The 18279-nt window shown below is 54.3% G+C and overlaps 7 protein-coding genes across 7 annotated transcripts; 3 read left to right on the top strand and 4 right to left on the bottom strand.

Annotated features, from left to right (window-relative positions):
* Positions 1–2487, bottom strand: CDEST_02276 (Putative S-adenosyl-L-methionine-dependent methyltransferase superfamily). The gene is made up of 11 exons (XM_062918435.1): positions 1968–2487; positions 1874–1915; positions 1733–1823; positions 1632–1654; positions 1553–1571; positions 1381–1503; positions 1304–1326; positions 1211–1248; positions 1022–1159; positions 493–912; positions 1–429 (listed from the first exon to the last, which is right to left on the bottom strand). The coding sequence occupies exons 1-11, from the start codon at positions 2172–2174 to the stop codon at positions 363–365; spliced, it is 1191 nt and encodes a 396-aa protein (XP_062774486.1). The 5' UTR covers positions 2175–2487; the 3' UTR covers positions 1–362.
* A 1-nt stretch (position 2488) lies between these two features.
* Positions 2489–3561, bottom strand: CDEST_02275 (Putative short-chain dehydrogenase/reductase SDR, NAD(P)-binding domain superfamily). Its single transcript, XM_062918434.1, has one exon. The coding sequence runs from the start codon at positions 3358–3360 to the stop codon at positions 2590–2592; it is 771 nt and encodes a 256-aa protein (XP_062774485.1). The 5' UTR covers positions 3361–3561; the 3' UTR covers positions 2489–2589.
* An 88-nt stretch (positions 3562–3649) lies between these two features.
* On the bottom strand, positions 3650–5262 carry CDEST_02274 (Putative HotDog domain superfamily protein; the record flags this gene model as incomplete). Its single annotated transcript, XM_062918433.1, has 3 exons — positions 3650–4614; positions 4706–5068; positions 5158–5262. The coding sequence occupies 3 exons, from the start codon at positions 5260–5262 to the stop codon at positions 3868–3870; spliced, it is 1215 nt and encodes a 404-aa protein (XP_062774484.1). The 3' UTR covers positions 3650–3867.
* Positions 5263–6579: 1317 nt separating this feature from the next.
* On the top strand, positions 6580–8190 carry CDEST_02273 (Putative histidine phosphatase superfamily, clade-2). Its single transcript, XM_062918432.1, has one exon. The coding sequence runs from the start codon at positions 6698–6700 to the stop codon at positions 8126–8128; it is 1431 nt and encodes a 476-aa protein (XP_062774483.1). The 5' UTR covers positions 6580–6697; the 3' UTR covers positions 8129–8190.
* Positions 8191–8315: 125 nt separating this feature from the next.
* CDEST_02272 (Putative isochorismatase) lies at positions 8316–9196 on the bottom strand (the record flags this gene model as incomplete). The annotated part of the gene is made up of 2 exons (XM_062918431.1): positions 8316–8460; positions 8634–9196. The coding sequence occupies 2 exons, from the start codon at positions 9194–9196 to the stop codon at positions 8316–8318; spliced, it is 708 nt and encodes a 235-aa protein (XP_062774482.1).
* Positions 9197–11912: 2716 nt separating this feature from the next.
* CDEST_02271 (Putative amino acid/polyamine transporter I) lies at positions 11913–14248 on the top strand (the record flags this gene model as incomplete). The annotated part of the gene is made up of 9 exons (XM_062918430.1): positions 11913–12165; positions 12230–12297; positions 12362–12533; positions 12599–12694; positions 12753–13015; positions 13084–13177; positions 13252–13563; positions 13626–13878; positions 13951–14248. The coding sequence occupies 9 exons, from the start codon at positions 11913–11915 to the stop codon at positions 14246–14248; spliced, it is 1809 nt and encodes a 602-aa protein (XP_062774481.1).
* A 463-nt stretch (positions 14249–14711) lies between these two features.
* CDEST_02270 (uncharacterized protein) lies at positions 14712–15253 on the top strand. Its single transcript, XM_062918429.1, has one exon. The coding sequence runs from the start codon at positions 14840–14842 to the stop codon at positions 15191–15193; it is 354 nt and encodes a 117-aa protein (XP_062774480.1). The 5' UTR covers positions 14712–14839; the 3' UTR covers positions 15194–15253.
* Positions 15254–18279: the final 3026 nt, after the last annotated feature.

Genomic DNA, 18279 nt, shown 5'->3' with positions numbered 1-18279 from the left:
TAGATACATCTATTGCGGCCATTCTTTGTATTTACCCATGGATAATTCCGTCAATATCTTTGCCCTTTTAAATGAAACCAAATCGCTGGCCAAACCCGAACTCACTGGTTAAAGAGTGAGATCAATCTTCCTTGCCAGCGGTGGTACATTTATCAACCTTGGCCGTTCACCGCTCGATGTATTGGTCAAGCGGCGGCGATCTTGCGGAAGCGAGCATGAACCGTTTGGTCTTGAGTTTTGAACAGTAACTTTGTCTCACTGAAGCTTTCGTTGGTGTAATCTAGTAGCTCATTGGTGTTGCGCTTGCATGCGATGAGCTGGACGCAGACGAAGTGAAGTGACAGCTCACAGCCCTGTTGTGGTTATGCCTGGCCCGGTTCTGGATTCCCGTCCTTCTCCTCCTCGGGCTTCCGGCCCCAGACTCCATACCTGCACTGTCAATTAGTCATCTTAAGCTTCTAGGTAGTGAAAGCTCCAGGAGAGAGAACTTACACGTCATAATAAGCATGAACCCCAATCTTCTTATGCTCGTTCCTGACCTCGGCACAGAAAACCCATGCTTCCTCCGGAGCCCAATCGAGAACCCGTGTGAAGAGAGCCATTGAGACTGCCTCGATCCCAGCTAGTGCGGTCTCCTGGGCCCAAAAGCCAATGTCCCGAAGCTTCGGGTCTTTAGGCCACGGGTTGAAGGGCCATGTCACGATTCTCTCTTCAACGTCCACGAATCCGGCGTCCTCTAGCATCTGCTTAAAGGTGGAGGGAACGTTGATAGGGCGACCGATCTGGTTCGTAGCCTCAATAAGCAAGTTGTTCCACTTGTAAGGCTTGAAGTCTTCTGCCATGGTGCCATCTTGACACTTGAGCGGGAGCATATGGTCGTGGAGCTCGAGGTAGCCACCGGGTTCGAGACTCCTATGGTATTTGGAGTCCACTGATCAGAAACGTCGCAAGTAGAGAGAGAGAGAGAGAGAGAGAGAGAGAGAGAGAGAGAAAGAGAGAAAGTGGGCTTGCGTATACATACTGATATGCCTTGGCTAGTATGTCCGGCCAGCTGGAGAAGCTTGCGATCATAGATCTGATGAAGATGAAATCAAAGGGCTCTACCCATGTCCAATCCTTCTCCACATCATCAACCTCGAAACTGCAATTCGGGGGTACACTGAAACAGTTAATCAATCTGTTTTCAAGGCATTTCGATTGGAGCACGAACAAGTCGGGTTGGATTGGACTGAGGTCGACGCCAAGGACCTGTGGAAGAGTGAGCTACGTAAATCCCAAGAGTTGCAATGAGATGAGTACAAACAATTGCTTCGGGGTGTTCATCCGCTGATTGAGAGTCAGCTACACCTTGACGAAATGGGGAGGGGTTCGCCGGCTCACCGTAATCCAGTGCCCAAATCCCCGTCCCGGTGCCGATATCCAACACTCGTTTCGCACCGTCTTTCTTGGGGCATTTACAGAGAGCGTCATCCCAGGTCAGAAGCCACAAGTGGTGTGTCAAGTCTACCCTTGTTAGGACTCCGTCGAAAGAGTTTCGCGGTGACGTAGCTACCTAGTCGGTCTTGTTCTTTCTATGATTTCACAGGTAAGTCAGGTGCCGCTCTTCTAGCCAATGTGCCGAGAAACCATACCTCGTCATTGGGGAGCATATACTCTACATGGAATGAGTGATGTTAGCCTGTGAGCTTGAGTTCATTGAGCAAAAAAAGAACAAAAAGAAAAAAGAACATACTCCCATCACTAAGCCGATGATATGTACGCCCGTTCTCTCGCCGATAGTCAAGGATGCTAGATCGCAAAGACACTAGCGAATCGTCAACAGACTAACCCTTGTCAGCTTGGAGACTCATATCGAGGGAAACGGCCAAGTTACAGAGGCAGAAACTGAAGATGAATCGTCATCTGCCGGAACGTCCTAATCTCAAGGTTAGCAGACATCTGCAGTAGAGAAATGGGTATGAGGCTACCTCGGCTGCTGGGTGGTGCGCATAATCAGCCATTGCGTGACTTGGGTTGTCAAAAAAAAATCCTCTCCAAGAAAAGTGAAGAGTAGTGGGAGAATCACCAGCTTTCGAAGGGGGGAATGTGCTGGTTAAATGTAGCCTCCTTACGGAAATGGCCCCTTGCTGATGCCACCACTTGTATGCGTGACTGATGCGCGACCCCCGCTTCATTGACGGTTGGTTCTTTTCAACTGCACTTTGAGACGAAATGATTGGATTGTGCCACTTTGTTTGCCTCGAGCCGGCATAGGCGAGGAGGGGGTTGACATCCAGCCAAGTGTTTTTCGTTGGGCGTTACTTGGCTGCACGTATGAGGTGTTCTGTCCAAGAGTCCTCATGTGTGCTGGGGATACTCTCTCCAAAAGCAAACCGCAAAACCATATTACACACGAACAGTCTGCAGCTGGGACTTTTGCATGAAAGGGGACGCCTCAAACTTATCCACGGACAAAGCGTTAGCGAAATGTAGTTAACTAGTAATAACCATATGCCGATGAATGTATAGATTACCATGCCCTGAAATCATTGGCAGTCGTTGCAGGCCCCCAGAGATGTGCTGCTCGCCTTTGCTTTGAAGCTTCCCCCCTTACCAGGGAACGATCTCGCCCGTTTGCGTTACGAGTTTTCCCGAGGTGGTCTCTCGGCTGGCCCCATCAATCACGCCGAGAACCCCCTTGACGGAGTCGTCGACAGTCTCGGGGGGACCGGGGTCGTACTTCCACTCCTTGGCCGCGTGGTAGCCCATATCTGTCTGGACCCATCCAGGGTGAACGGCTACGCTGACCAGGTTCTCGTGCTGATTATGCAGTGACTTGACCAGCCAGTTCAGCGCGGCCTTGCTCGGACCATAAGCGCCGCCTGGAAAGGGCTCCTGGGACTCGATCGAGCCAACAGACGAGGTAATCCCGATGAACTTGGCGGGGACGTCACCCGTGGCCCGAGGCTGGCTCATCAGGGGCCAGAGGCCCTGGAAGACCATGAGGGGGGCGATGGTGTTGATCTCGAATGCGTTCCGCAGGTCTTCGCTGGAGATGGCCAGAGATGGCGTTCCCGGGGAAGCCGCGGCGGCGTTACTGACGACGACGTCGATGCGATCGACTGTGCCAGAGGTAGCAGCGTTGAAGGCCTCCAGAACTTTGGCCGGCTCGGGAGCCTTGGTGAAATCCAGGAGCATGATGTGAAGCTCGGATTTGTCGCCCTTGGCCACGTCCTCGACGGAGGATTTCAACGACGCAGCGGCTTGGTCACTGCGAACCGACGCAACGACAGTCGTAGATGGTCGGGCGATGAGGGCCTTGACCATGCCGAGACCGATGCCCTTGTTGGTGCCCGTGATGACATAGACCGTGTTTGCCATGGTGGATGAGGGGTTGGTATCTGGATTCAGGGGTAATCGAGGCAATCGGGGTGATGGGGCGTTCGGGGAGGAGTGAGATGAGATGATTGGGCTTCGTGTAGAGGCTTGTCGAATGAGGGAAAAAGAGAACAAGACGGCTCGAGTAATCTGATTACGTCGTACGTCGTCGGAGAGGAAGAGGAGGGAGAGATTTAAAAAGAACCGAGTTCACGCGTCTGAGACCCGTGTAAGAGGATTGGTTAGGGTAAGATATATGTAAGCAAGCGTAGGGGGGGGTTCAAGGCACGTGCTGGATTGGGGCTTGCTGTGCCGCAAATGCCCAGGATTATCACACTGCTTTGGTCATGTAAATGTTCCCCTTTCTGAAAAGGGCGACTTGCATGTCTGCTTCTGTAACCCCATCGCTGCAAGGGAGGGAGGTCCTTGACACTATTCTATGTCTATCTTGTTGCGCAATCTAGTGAAGTCCCCGTCTAGAGTCCTGCGAAGCCAAATATTACCACTCGTCTATCCCAGAGCATAGAACTCTTCATGTGCTGCATCCAACCCGCTGGCAAAACCGTCCGCCATGCTCAGCGCCCGGAGACGCTCTTCCTCCACTCTGGCCCACGTCCACCCCTCGTCGCCGGACGAGTCCGATCCGTCGCCCGGGTTTCCGTCAGCTCCGCTAGGCTCGTCATCTGAATGGCCTTGGGCGGCGGTGGCGAGGACCCCCGCCGCCTGGAGGAACTTCTCGGGGGGCACCGTGAGCCGGCCGGCCTTGACGACGCACTTGGAGATGGCGGTGGCGAACACGACGGGGGATTTGGAGGCGGTCGTCTTCCCGTCTTCCGGCTTCTTCCACGGCTGGTACGTGTACGACGAATCGGCGCCCTTGCTGCTCTTCTCCACGAAATGGGTCACGACGTACAACCATTTCTTGTCCCAGGTGAGGATGCGGCTGTGCATGTCGAAGGCGGCGCCCGGCTTGATTTCCTTCTTGAAGATGCACGAGGTGCCGGCCAGCAGGACCATGACGCCGTTCTTGTACTCCTTGTACAGGCCGCCGCGGGCCGCCTCGGCTCGCAGGGCGGCGAGGAGATCGGTTCTCCCGACGTCGAGGTCGGAGAAGTAGGTGCTGTTGGACTTGTGCAGGTTGTAGTCCGACTCCAGCAGGGTCACGCGTGACGGCGTGACGACGGGACGGAACACGGAGCCGGGTTTGCTTCCGAAATGGCCCTTTCTTGGCCACCAGATGCTGCGGAAGACGCGGAGCTGCGGTTCGGCGCGTGAGCACACCATTTTCCATCACATCTACTGTAGGAGAGATAGGGGGAGTTCGTTCGTCCAAACTGGCCAAACTTACATGCCACACCAGTGGAAACCTCTTGACGTTCAGGTACAGGAGGACGGCCGTCACTGCTCCCCACGCTGTTTGGCCTTTGTTGGCGGCAACCCACTGGAGAGCCTGTTGGATGGCTCGGACGACAGCCGGCCTGGCTGTTTCCAGCAGGCCAGTCAGCCTTTCGTGCAACACCGAGGCCATCATGAGAAGTAGACTCGAACAAGACTGCCGAATGGTTGCTTTGGGTGTTGTAGCCGAGACCGATTGAGTAGGCTGAGTGAGGGTCCGCGGGTGGAAAGATATCCCAACACGTGGCCGCTCGAATCCAGAAGGTGAGTGGGGATTCCAGCACACCGAGTCATGAACGGGGCAGTCTGCAACGCGCTGAAGGACGAAGGTTATAAGGTTCAACGCAAATAGATTGACGGTAATTGACTGATGCTGGATGCAGGTAGGTCCCCAGTAACCATTACCCTTGGAATGGCTCCGACAACCGCGAATCGACCGTTATTCCAATGATGTTCGGACTTATAATAACTGTTTAACCGATCAAGAAAGCAGTTGCAGCGCAAAAACATCGCCTACAATGGTCAATCCAGCGTCTCTTCTGCCTGATGGGAACCGGGCCCTTCAGTTACCCATGCACACGTTGTGTTTCAACAAGTCTACGATGTTTCATTGGAACCCAAAAGAACAAGGAACAACTGGATGGTTTTGCTCGCATCGTCATCGGCCTGGATGACTTGAACTCTTCATCAACCTGACTGCATGGGTAGCTGGCGCGTCTTCGTGTCTTGGGGGCAGAACACGGATACATACTGCAGGCTTCCAGGCACCACATAGCTGTGCGGAGCCACCAGCTGGGAGGGCATCCCCCGGGGAATATGGAAGCCGTGCCGCCTAGAAAGTTGAATGCGCTATGCTATGTGTTGCGTTGCTGTTACACACAATCAACCCTCCACGCCTTCTTGCAATCGTGTTTTTGACAGCAGCAGCAGCAGGGTCCATTTCGAGTGAAAAGGTCGCAAAGAGGGAACCCAAGCCACCCAATGTCACTGAACTCAATGGAGGAAGCACAGACGTTATGTGGCAGAGGGGCACACACGCAGGGGTCATCGGAGGCCCAGTCTAGCTAGCGATGAACGTGTGTTCGTCCTCCGGTCCGGTCAAAGAGTTAAACATGCGCCAAACAGGGTAAACAAATAAATTGAGTGAGCGGCTCCCGGGTGTTACTTCCGGGACTCTCCCAAACACGCCTCGACATGCTATGCTGGGAGAACCAATATGCCGTTCTGGCCAAAGTCTAGAACATCTCCAGACTCAGCCGCCATCAGCTTATGCCAACACACCAACACCCGCGAAATCCCCATTCGGTGACGTTCCGCGCGGCCAAACGGTAGCCCCCCCCTGCCCCCCCCTGACAAGTGCCGTCATTCTGTCTCCGTAGCGTGTATATATATACCTATAGCACGATCTCGAATGTGCCAGACCTGGGCCTCTCCACCAATCATCAGCATTACTGGTCTCGGTAATTATCGGTGTGATCGCCAATGGCAGAGCCGCAGCGCGCCGCCAGCAGACGATCTCATCCACATTGCATGACGTAGAGAACCCAACGTAGGAATTTCCAGACCCAAATCCAAGCCGAGCTATGCCTGCCGGTTTGCCGGTTGATGGTTGATAGTGGAGAGCTCCCAAGAGATCCATCAGTCCACAACGCGAACTTGATCAAGCCCCGGACTACCTAAGCTAACTAAGACAAACGGTTCCTGACGTCAGTACAACCGGGGGGGGGGATTAAGTGGGCAGCTAGCTTTCTTTCTTTTTGGCATGCTCCCCAATGATCTCACGGTCGAAGAAATATGCCCGTAGTTATTTATATCAGGCGTGACTAGTCGCTCGCTCACTTGTGATGTTGGTTCAAAGCGCAACTCCAAGGCCGCCTTTCTCGCTGTTCTCAAGTTGCAGCTTAACCATTCGAACCATCATCGTTCGCGCATCACCGACAAACAAATGGCTCGCCAACAGAGTCTGAGCTCCAAGCTCCTCCATGTCCTGCCCTTCGTCGCCTACTCGTCGGCTTCGGCGCTGTACTCGACGTATAGCTTCAACCCGTTGACGCATCTGGGAGGCATCGCTCCCTACTTCGAGTCGCAGGACCCCCAGCCCTCCCCGGACGTTCCCCAAGGTTGCACGGCGGAGCGTGCCGCTTACCTCGTGCGCCATGCGGCCATCTACGCAAACGACTTCGACTTTGAGGAGTACATCGAGCCCTTCCTCGAGAAGCTGGAGAACAAGACCGGGATCGAATGGAGCAAGATCCCGTACCTGAACTTCCTGGCCGACTGGGACGCCCCCGTCTCCGAGGCCGAGACCTCTCTCCTGACCCGCGTGGGAAGGTTGGAGGCGGCGCGGCTGGGCGTCGACCTCGAGTTCAGATACCCCAACCTGCGGCTGCCCAAGAAGGTCTGGACCTCCTCCGCCGAGAGGACCGTCAAGTCCGCGCAGTCCCTGGTCCGCGGCCTCGAGAGCGACGACAACACCATGAACGTCGTCAGCATCTACGAGTCCAAGGAGTCCGGCGCCGACAGCCTGACCCCCTACAAGGCCTGCCCGGCCTACTCCTCGTCCGCCGGCAGCGAGCAGTCCGCCGTCTTCCAGGAGAAATACACCAAGCCCATCATCGCCCGCTTCAACGACCTCGCCCCGGACTTCAACTTCACCACCAGCGACGTCTTCGGCATGCAGCAGCTCTGCGGCTACGAGACCGTCATCCGCGGCAAGTCGCCCTTCTGCGACCTCGACCTCTTCACCCCGGACGACTGGCTCGCCTGGGAGTACACCGAAGACATTCGCTACCACTACAACTCGGGCTACGGCCTGGACGCCTCCGGATACGTCGGCCTCCCCTGGCTCAACGCCACCGCGAACCTCTTGCTGCAGGAGCAGGGCACCACCGACGAGGACATCTACGTCAGCTTCACGCACCGTGAGCTGCCGCCCATGGTCGCCGTCGCCATGGGCCTCTTCAACAACTCCGAGTTCGTCGGCATCGAGAGCCAGATCAACGACACGATGCCGCTCGACCGCATCAACTACCGCCGCGCCTGGAGGGCGTCCAACATCCTGCCGTTCCTCGGCAACATCGCCATCGAGCGCCTCAACTGCACCGGGGCCTACGGCTACGACGACGGCGACTTCTACCGCGTGCTGGTGAACAGCGCCCCGCAGCCCTTGGCCGGCTGCGCTGACGGGCCCGGGACCAGCTGCTCGAGGGACGGGTTCAGCAAGTACCTGCAGGAGAGGGTCGACAAGTTCTCCGGCTTCTCCGAGAAGTGCGGCGTCGAGTACGACAACAGCACCGACGTACTGTCGATTTACACCGACGCCTCTGTCGGGAACGGCACCGTCGTGGGGAAGCGATACGCGCCATTCTCTCAATGAACGCTGGTGTAAGCACAGCCTTTGTAACTTTAGTATTTAAAAAATAATGTCTCTTACCTCCCCCCCCCTTCAGCTCCTGTCTACGCGCCTACTGAAATGTGTTACAAAGTTCGAGTGATCAGATGTTTGATTTTCTAATGCACTTTCATCATTCCGTATCCGCCTTCCCAAATGTAGACTTTATGATTCACTTCTTCGTCTCTTCTGTGGTGCTTTCCTCCATTTGGGAGATATACTCATCGACCGTCATGATACGCTCAGCGATCAGAGGCCAGACAAGATTCGTCGCGGCATCCTTTGCCGCCGTGCTGAACCCAGCGGTCGCATCGGTCCTGAGTGATGAGAGTTGTCAGCACTCCCCCATGAGGATATCTCAAATGGGAACTTCCACTGGGGGTGAAGATACTCACAGAAGGGTAAGATGATAGCCACTTTTGTAAGTCGTCAGTCATTATTCTGTCATCACCTCTCAACAGACTAAGAGCCAAGTATAGGAGGCACTCACAGCTCTCTGGCGTACCGTGCCGTAGACTCATAGCATGTGTTGGCTGTCATGCCGGCAAGAACCAAGTGGGAGAATCCGCGTTGGCGAAGTTGGTAGTCAAGATCAGTGTTGGCGAAACCGCTAATAAGCGCAAAGGCGGCCCCGTCAGTGTTTTGTACATGACATCTGGAGAGAACCTGTCCACGAAAACAATACCTGCTGTTCCAATGCTTGCTGACAACCACGTCTCTGTTCCCGCTCAAGTCCGGCTGCAATCCCTCGAGAATCTCCACCCCCCAGCCGCCTTCCTGGAAGATGCCCGTGGCCTTTGCAGCCGCTGGGTTGACATGTCGCCACCCGTCAAAGATTCCCTCCCTCCAGTGCTGGTGCAGGGCGTAAAAGATCGGGACCCGACGGCTTCGGGCCGCCGCCACGAGTGTCTTGAGGTGGGCGACAGTGTCCGTAGCTGTGAGGGACTCTTGCACCGCGGGGAAGAGCTTGCCTTCGGGGTGGAGGAAGTCGTTATACGGATCTATGAGAACAACCGCAGTCTTCTCGAGTGCAAAGTTTGATGAGGCAGCCATGGCTTTGGATTGGGGTAGTTGGTAGATGTTTTGAACAAACGTAACCTGGGAACAATACACCTGAATCTGGCAGGTTTTGGAGATCCCTATATACACAGCTTCCGTCGATGATAAAACCTAAACTGGGCACCCAAAAGATGTGTTTGGGCTTGGGAATTAGACTTTCCACGCCTAGAAGACTTGTCCCGGGCCTTCCTTCGGACCAATTGTCAAGCCGAGTCTGGAAAGGGAGCAACATCATTCCAGCGGAACTCGATTACTGATCTTGGAGCAAACAAAAGTGTTTTGCCTTCTTCACCATCCATTGACCGTGTTGAAACCGAGGTAAATCACTACATTATTAAGCCAAGGAGTTACCGCTGACTACCTAGGCTGAAGTACCGATGTGTGGGATCAGACTGCATGGTTTGTTATCATACATGGCGTTGACTTTAAAATGTTCAAGGTTGGCGGAAGCACCGCCTCATACCAGCACGTTCGTCACATGCATAAATAATCAAGATGGCAACGCGAAGTTTGGCAACCAAATCAACCAGACTCCTTGAGAATAGAGAGTTGAATATTTGTATGTCTTTTTTTGACCTTCCTCCCCCTCCCACACAACACGAACCCCTTTGTCAAAAAACTCGTCCCTCTTGTGCACTGTAGTCTGTCGTGTTCTATCTGCTCTTGTCCTGTGAAGTAGGAGAGGGAAAAGAGGGCCTCTGAACAGCCAGAGGATCGATACAGGATGGCTTTAATTCCTAGAGGCATCTTTAACGTAGCACAAAACAATGCTGCTGTTCTTCAGGGCAAGCTTAAGCAATATTGTTGGTCGAATCCAGTCTTTTACGGTCCCTTACTGCGCTTTCGTACATACGCCCTCGCGTTAGCTGTACATGCTTGGTTCGTCCTCGGACTTTTATGTTCTTACCTTCAGCACGTGAAGTTGTGATAAGTTGTAAGAACTAATGAAGTGACTTTGAGTTATTTTGCTTGACTGTTCCACAAACTTTACGTTACTGCGTTGAGAGCTCACTATGCCAACCATAGACTAGAGACAGCACACAAGCTTCCGAAAGCTCATTTGGCAATGCTGAAGCGCATGGAATACTTGCATCTGAATCTACTTCTCAGACCCTGTGCACGTTACGAACGTTAGAGTTGGTCGTCTTGGAAACCATTTGCACATCGGCGTGCAGCCAAGACATGCGGAGCGGCCCGCTATGGCGCGATCAACACCCGGCAGCCTCTCGGCAAGGGACTGCATAACCGCGGATGCCCAGACTCTCTGCCCGCGGCGCAACAACGTAGTGGCCATGAAATGGGAAATCAACGGCGAAAGAAAAGTACATCTTCAGAGGAGGAGTAGGTGCGGTAATGTCTTGGCAGTGCGAACAACAAGACTACGAGCATAGGAAACCGAAGATTCCACCATGTCTCTTGTCGTCTTGTTTCCCTCGAAAACCTTTGGTTCCTCTACGATCGTGGGGATTTCTCTCTTTATTGTTCGTGCTCCCACCGCGTGGCATGGCCGCAGGGGAGCGTAATCGGGCTATCATGATTCGCTTGGTTTCCAACAACTCCGAACGGAGACACATGGACTCGGATCTAGGCTTTCTATTTCAGCCACAGTACGTAATGAGACCGGATGCTAAGTGCTCGGTTGGTAGCCATGCGATTTTTTGTGATGATAATCGCGCAGCATCCCGACCTTGGTGAGTGAGTTCCTGGGCCTCGATCAGTTGGACCAGCCGCCACCACCACCGGCTACTGCAGCCCTCATCCGCCTCACTACTAACGAATACAGTAACAAGACCATGAAAATATCAGTCGGCAGTGGGCACGAATCCTTCGGTATGCAAGGCCAGTGCCGCGTGGGCGGGGGTCCGTTCTGATCGAACCAACAGAAGCAAGGCTTGCGGGCTTCACATTGCAGCTACGGCTCTAGCTCGGAAATTCCGCGATGGAGTCTTTGTTGGATTGCGCCATCGTCAACAATCTGGTTTTACGTACTCTGTTTGCCCTTTTTGACTTTAATCGGGAAGTGAGGTGATTTACGGATGCCGATCTTCGGCACGCGTGTTGGATGTTGACAACGAACGGCACATTCACAGTCGGAGGCACTCGAATATGTCCACTGGACCGCGGCTTCATAATGGAATCCCAGGCTCAAGTTGAGATCAGAGATTTTGCCAGGTCGTTCATTATTTCTTAATTTTACGAACCGATCACCGCAGTGAAAGCGTTACTGTGCCCGCTTAGCTCCAAAAAGTCTTCATGTCTGGCAGGGAACATTCGCCATGCCGGTCGTTCGTGTTGTCATCACCAAACCCTGCTCGTCCTCCCCCCTCGATCCCCCACATCGGAGCCGGTTGTGTCATCCGCCCCTCCGATGTTGAAATCAACAACGGCCCGTTACTGACAGCAGCCCACCATCTCTCTCGGCGATGTTGCAGTGGCACACAGGAAACCATGCAGTTACCCCCGATCTAAGCCTGTTTCGAATGTTCAGAGGGTGCAGCCAAAGAGCATGCCGTTGAGAGAAGCCTTCCCTTTAAATAGTTCCCGTGCGAACGCAGTCCTCGGCACGCTCTTGAGTGCACATCATGTAGCACCCTTGCTAGGGATTCCTATCAGCCCGATACCTTCGTTCCAGACTAAGATCCAGACTCAGAAGACACCTCTGAGACACCTTCCTTTTCCAGTCCTGTACTCTTCTGGTCAGTCTTGAACCATGGCTTGGCGGCGGCCGTTTGGCGAACGAAGCAACGCTTCGGGGACGGTGGGAGATGCCCAAAGGGAGCAGATCTCTGCCGGAAGCACCCAGTACATTGGTGAAAAGGGAGGCAACGATGCACCGCCTACCTACCAGGACGCGTCGGGTGCGCCTGTCGAGAACAACTCCCCGCTGGGGTACTCCGTCGGTCCGGTGACCATCACTCTGCTGAACATCACGATGATGATTGGCGCTGGTATCTACTCTACGCGTAAGTCCAGCCTTTGTTAAGACATAATATTAGTTAGGTATCATGCTAACGAACGTCTTTCCAGCGGCCAGCATCTTGGCGGGCACGGGCTCTGTGGGCGTCAGTTTTGTGTACTGGACACTCGGTTACATGGTACGTCTTGCGTTTTTGGATAGTTGTTCGCGGAGAAACAAGAATCTGATTACATGGTTCCTAGCTGTGTCTCGCATCGGGGGCCGTCTATCTCGAATTCACCGCGTACTTCCCCAGTCGTTCCGGCTCCGAGGTGGTCTTCCTCGAGCAGGCATACCCCCGGCCCATGTGGCTCTTCCCGACGACGTTTGCCGTCCAGAGTGTCATTCTCTCCTTTGGAAGCGCCAATGCTACGGGTTAGTCGATGATCATAATGAGCTGCCCCTTATTTCGAACGAAGAGGCTGACCGAAACCCGACAGTCATGGCCAACTATCTCATCGCCATCTCGGGCCACGAAGGCACTAATTGGCAGATCAAGGGTACCGCTCTCGCATGCTACAGTCTCGCGACCTTGAGTAAGTGCCGTCCCTCGTTGACCTATCACGAATAACCGTGTTCTGACCGAAACCATAGCACTCGTGTTCAACACCAAGTACGCCTACTGGTTCTCTAACGGCGTCGGCGTCGTCAAGATCTGCACGCTGCTCTTCGTCATCATCACTGGCTTCGTCGTGCTGGGCGGCGGCACCAAGGTCGAGAACCCCACGGCCAACTTCCAGGACGCGTGGTCTGGTAGCTCGACGGCCAGCGCGTACGGCATGACGACGGCGCTGTACCGCATCATCTTCTCGTACGGAGGCTACAACAACGCCTTCAACGTGGCCAACGAAGTCAAGGTATGGTTGACGAAACGGTCTTACCCATGGCGGTGATTGTCTTGAACTGACAAAATGGCGCTCGCTAGAACCCCGTCAGGTCGCTCAAGATCTACGCAACGGCAGCATTGACGACCGTGTACATCCTGTACATGTTTGCAAACGTTGCCTTCTTCGCTGCCGGTAAGATTGCCCCAAGTCCCAAACATGCAACCGATGACGACCCCCATGAGCTGACGGATGGAAATTGCTTCAAGTCCCGAGAGACGAGTTCGAGAACTCTGGCCTCACTGTCGCCAGTCTCTTCTTCGAGCATGTGTTTGGCAATAGCGGCGCCGTCCGCGGCCTCAACTTTCTCATCGCGTTGGCCTCCTTTGGCAACATGATCGCCGTCATCATCGGCTTGTCTCGTCGCATCAGAGAGTGCGGTCGCCAGGGTGTCCTGCCTTGGACCACGTTCTGGGTTTCCACCAAGCCCTTCGGAACCCCTCTTGGGCCGTACCTGGTGATCTGGTTCTTGACTGCTCTGATGATCCTCGCCGTCCCCGCCGGAGACGCGTTCACCTTTGGTGCGTTTTGGCCGGTCTACCAATGCCGATGGTTTCCCCAGCACTGACTACTTTGGGAACAGTGAACGATCTCGGCGTCTTCCCGGCGGCCGCTTTCAACCTCGCAATGGCCGTGGGCATCTATGTCGTCCGCTGGCGCCGCAGAAAGGCGAATCTCCCCGAGCCCGAATTTAAAGCGTGGCACGTGGTGATTATCTTTAACATCTGCATCCAGCTCTACCTTCTCATCATGCCGTGGTATCCTCCCGCAGGTGGCCAGTACGCCGGTGACGTGAGCTTCTGGTACGCGACGTACGCCGTGACTGGTATCGGAATGTGAGCATCTCTTTTCTTCCCCCTTGGCCTGTACTGCTGTCTTGTTATTGTATTGCTGACGCCGGTCTCTAGTCTTCTCACATGCGCCATCTACTACTGGCTATGGGCGTTCCTCCTGCCCAAGTGGAAAGGCTACAAGTTGCGACAGGAGCTCATCAGCCTTGACGACGGCGCTCAGAGCAACAAGCTCCGAAAGGTGCCGATTTCCGAGGTGGACGAGTGGGATGCTACTCACGACGCCGCCGGGCGCCTTCTCGGTCCGTCTGCCGGCGAGACGCTCGTGCAAGAGAAGGGGTTGCGAACATCTTCGGATGGTAGTAATTCGGACGAGGGCAAGCAGGTTTCGAGTACCATTCGTGAGAGTAATTAGCCACGTTTAGTTCTGCCTGTGGAACGACTGACTGAAGGGGCCTGTGAATCTGAACGGGTCTCCGGCTGTGATGGTTTGAGTGAGACAAGTCCAGAGAGACTTCCTAGAGAGACTTCTAGACTCTTATCTAGCTTGGCATATATGGCGGTTGTCGCCGCATCACAACGTATTCTGACATTCTCCAAGCCCATGGAAACACAATGTCCCTTTTTTGTGTGTTTGGCAGCTTGTTTTCCAAGTCCCGATTGAGACAGCACACAGCCAAGACTGACGCGCTTGGTCATTATGTCGTAGTGATCCATCCTACATACCCCAAACTCCCAAACCCCGATCACACAAGCGGCGATCTTTGCTGCATGCGCCATCCCCAAGCCCGCGTCACCGGATGACATCATGCTACTCTTTTTGTTTATCACAAGCTTGAGCCCGGGCGAGGAGAGGCCGTTGTTGTTCTTCACGCAAGACAGACCGCACAGCTTCAGACTATCCACGCATCGAATAGCAATACGACATCGCCAATCGTCAAGCAACATTCAATCACACGCACTCCTCATATAGAGATTTCCGCTTCTACAAACACACACACACACGATGGCTTCCAACATCATCCGCCAAAGAGTGCTGTCCTCGCTCTCACACACGGCTCGCTCGGCGCCAATGGCCGCGCGCGCGACCGCCACGCCGTCGACACGGCGTTTCCTGAGCGAAAAGCCCGGCCTGGCGTCGACGGACATCAGGGACATCGCCGACGCCAGGAAGACGAACCCGCCGCAGCCCAAGATCTCCAACGCCAGCGTGGGCGACGAGAAGCTCACCGACGAGCAGCAGCGCGAGGTGGACGAGCACAACGAGGACTTTGAGAAGAAGCACGACACCGCCGCGCCGGCCGGGAAGGACAAGGTGGACAAGAAGTTCTGGACTAAGCGGGGCGGCAGCGGCGCATGAAGGGTTGTCGGGCTAGATGGATGGACGACGGAAGCCGAGGACGAACGATCGCGTGCTGATGAATGAATGGATGGTGTTGACACACATCATACCCGCCGAATATTGCCGTATAGGTGATGGTGCATAGATATCCCTAATTTTTTGGATTGTGAACTTTGATCTGGGTCCTGTTTCAATACTACTCGTGATACGGCACATGGTGAATGCGGTTTCTGGCAATATCAAGCTCACAGCATCGTGCATCAGCCTCAAGAGGGCATGGGATCGCCGTCTGGATGAGAGGAATCCAGAAACTGCGCGTCCTGGTAAGCTCCCTTGCCAAACTAAGATATGGAAGACATCAAATGTGTGTACTTGATCGCCGGTTCAGCCTATGGTGGAATCCTTATTTTCGACGACCCCTTTAGACATCGCTACAAGTTCTATCAATAATCGTCAGGAAGCCAGCTGAAGTTTCCGCCTTCAAAAATCCGATCAACTTGTTGATCCTGGCAGAAAACTCGGGGTCTTGAGACGCTTGCGCGGTATCAATGCCACTACAGAGTCCCGGTCGGGATATGTCATGAGAGTCTACTAACCCGACGTTTGAACTCATTTTGGTACGTTTTGATAATTACCTCACGTACCTTATTCATGGGACACCCTACAATTTCTGTAGTGGCTTCTCTTGACACCGCATAGCTGCTGGCGCTGATACCTTTATCCATCAGGTTTGTCCGATGCGCGGCAGACAATGGCGATCACTGTTTGGCGAGTATGTTGGTATTCAAGGAGTAAGAGGAAGACTAGCCTGACTTTATATATCGACGTCTCGAGGGAGGCTCAGAAGAGTTCTCCTCCGAGCCGTCTGTGTTGGTGGACTCGTCGTCCTCGAATACTTTGTTGCTGTTGGCCCTTTGCAGAGAAATGCGTCAATTTTTCCATCAAGAGCTCGTCTTCTTCACTGCAACCCAGCCGGTGAACGAGTTCATTGTTCGTCATGCCACAAAATGTCGATGAAAAAACTTTTTTGCATGATTTTGCCTGGGAAACACCAGTAGTCCAGTATCTTTGAAGCCATGGCCGCCCGATTTTCAAATGAAAGAGGTTTCTGACATGCGCAGTTTCTGGATCAGGCCTACAAGATCCTGCAAACCCAGAAAGAAAACACATCATCCGCAAAGTGGTCGAAAGAAACCCGCGTCTGCCGCCAGACGTTCACCGTACCAAGACAGCACGCGAGCGACGCAACACTTACGGCTTCTCGCGCTTGAATAGGGCTTTCTTGGCGTCTGCCCCTGATCCGTCCCGGCACGCAGTGTAGTTGGGAGAGTCCAAGGGGCTACCTTGTGCCAAGACCCGCGGGACGGAAAGTCTAACGTCCAGACAGCCAAGTTAGCTCGTGAAACTATGCGGAGGCTCCGATTCAACCATTCACTCAGGAGTAGGAGGAAGGCGATTCCACTCGAAGCGCCGGCAGGAGGTTTCAGTTAGGCAACGTATTTCTTCGCTTCAGGGCAAGTCGAGACCTTGCCGGCAGTGGTACCCTTGTGAATAGCTGAACTCTGGGGTCGCAGCATCATCTTGTCCTATTGTCGTCGACACTCGCTTGGCAACCCCTTGGTGGTTGATGATGAAGTGCTTCCGCGGAGACGCGAATCTGCTGAAACCGTCGTGGCGCCTTGTATCATGAACCCAGCGCGCAAGGGTTCTTGCAATAAGCTTGAACTGAGTAAAGTTACGCAACAAACAAAATGGTCCGATGGTGATCAAACTGCGTCACGCCGAGGAGGCCTTGATGGTCTTGGCATATAACGTTTGAATCATGGAACGAACCTTTCAGCATACGGGAGTTAGTCGCAGAGGGAGGGGGGGCTTGGTTGTCAGTTGCGTATTTTTAGCACACCGGGGGGGAGGAAGAGGGTTTGGTTTGTCCTGCTCATCGCAGAGTCTTTCCAAACAATGCCAAGTGATTTTCGCCCCGATGTTACAGTCAGCAGAGGAGGAGAGGGGGGAAGGAGGAGGAAGAGGAGGCAACGAGGCGGGAAATACTTGTGCCATCCGAAGAATCAAACCCTACCTGTATGCACACAGCAAGGTCCCCGATGTTGATCGCGGTAGTTCCCCCCCCCCCTCCCCCCCCCCCCCCCTCTCCCTACATATACATAGTCTTGGCTGCTTGGCGACCGCCACTCTAGCGTGTCCTGGGCGCTCCGACTCATGTTTTGGTTACGAAAGAAGAAAAAGAAAGAGAGAAAAAATCGGCGCTGAGCCACCCGGTGATCCGCGACGCGCTCTCGCTGTCAGTCGCGTGCGTTCTCTCCGATTATTGAGACTATTCCAGCATTGGCGACAACCTTACAACGATGCGACGGACTCCAGCTTCGCGGTAACCTCATGAACCTGAAGGGGGCTTGGCAGGGCAAAAGCTGGACACCAAAGCACGAGATGTCGCTCTGAGCAACGTCCATTTCCGCACTTCTGATGATGATCATGGGTATGATGAACTGATATGGGTTACCCCGAAAGCCGGCCGGTGGTTGCACGCGGTATAACCACCCACCCACCCATCCCCGAGGGCGTTCTGACGTGTTCGGTCACTCAGAAAGCCAGACATGGCGACGCGTCTGTGGCTGAGGATGCCCGTTGCTACTACCAATGCCGGGCCGCCACGCTGAAGCCATCGGGGCTTACCGTTCGGTTCTCCAGTCTCGAGAGTCTGTCTGTGTCTCTCCCTCCCCCGACGATCGACGGGGTGTTTCCTCGGTCGCCAGAGGAGGCAGATCAGCGGCTTCACGTCGGTTTTGTGTAGACTGGCTCTCGCTGGTTCGCCAAAACCAAAGCCAACCCCCTCCCTCACCTCGCACCTGTGACCCTAGTACTCGGCTCGGTACCGTTCTTGGTGTTCCTGGGTTCTTGGCTGGGCGTGCACACGTTTCCGTCGGCTTTCGCCCAGAAAAGGGTCCATGTCGCGTGACTCGTGCATCGCCGGCCACCACGGTCGGGAAGGGGGGAAGGGGGGGAGAGAAAGAGAGAGAGAAACAGAGAGAATTGCAGTAATTGAAATGAAAAAAGAAGGAGAGAAACGGAAACTCTCCCAGCAACAA

This window comes from Colletotrichum destructivum, chromosome 2 (genome assembly GCF_034447905.1).
Source record: "Colletotrichum destructivum chromosome 2, complete sequence".
Classification (NCBI taxonomy): Eukaryota; Fungi; Ascomycota; class Sordariomycetes; order Glomerellales; family Glomerellaceae; genus Colletotrichum; species Colletotrichum destructivum.
This window is presented reverse-complemented; position numbering and strand designations above follow the sequence as displayed.

Bases quoted from the DNA above. Each gene is read 5' to 3' on its own strand.
- CDEST_02275 (XM_062918434.1), bottom strand. From the start codon at position 3,360: ATGGCAAACACGGTCTATGTCATCACGGGCACCAACAAGGGCATCGGT.
- CDEST_02276 (XM_062918435.1), bottom strand. From the start codon at position 2,174: ATGAAGCGGGGGTCGCGCATCAGTCACGCATACAAGTGGTGGCATCAG. The intron at 1,916-1,967 runs GTAGCCTCATAC...CCTTGAGATTAG, and splicing joins CGCACCACCCAGCAGCCGAG to GACGTTCCGGCAGATGACGA. The intron at 913-1,021 runs GTATGTATACGC...CAAATACCATAG, and splicing joins ATACTAGCCAAGGCATATCA to GAGTCTCGAACCCGGTGGCT.
- CDEST_02270 (XM_062918429.1), top strand. From the start codon at position 14,840: ATGGCTTCCAACATCATCCGCCAAAGAGTGCTGTCCTCGCTCTCACAC.
- CDEST_02273 (XM_062918432.1), top strand. From the start codon at position 6,698: ATGGCTCGCCAACAGAGTCTGAGCTCCAAGCTCCTCCATGTCCTGCCC.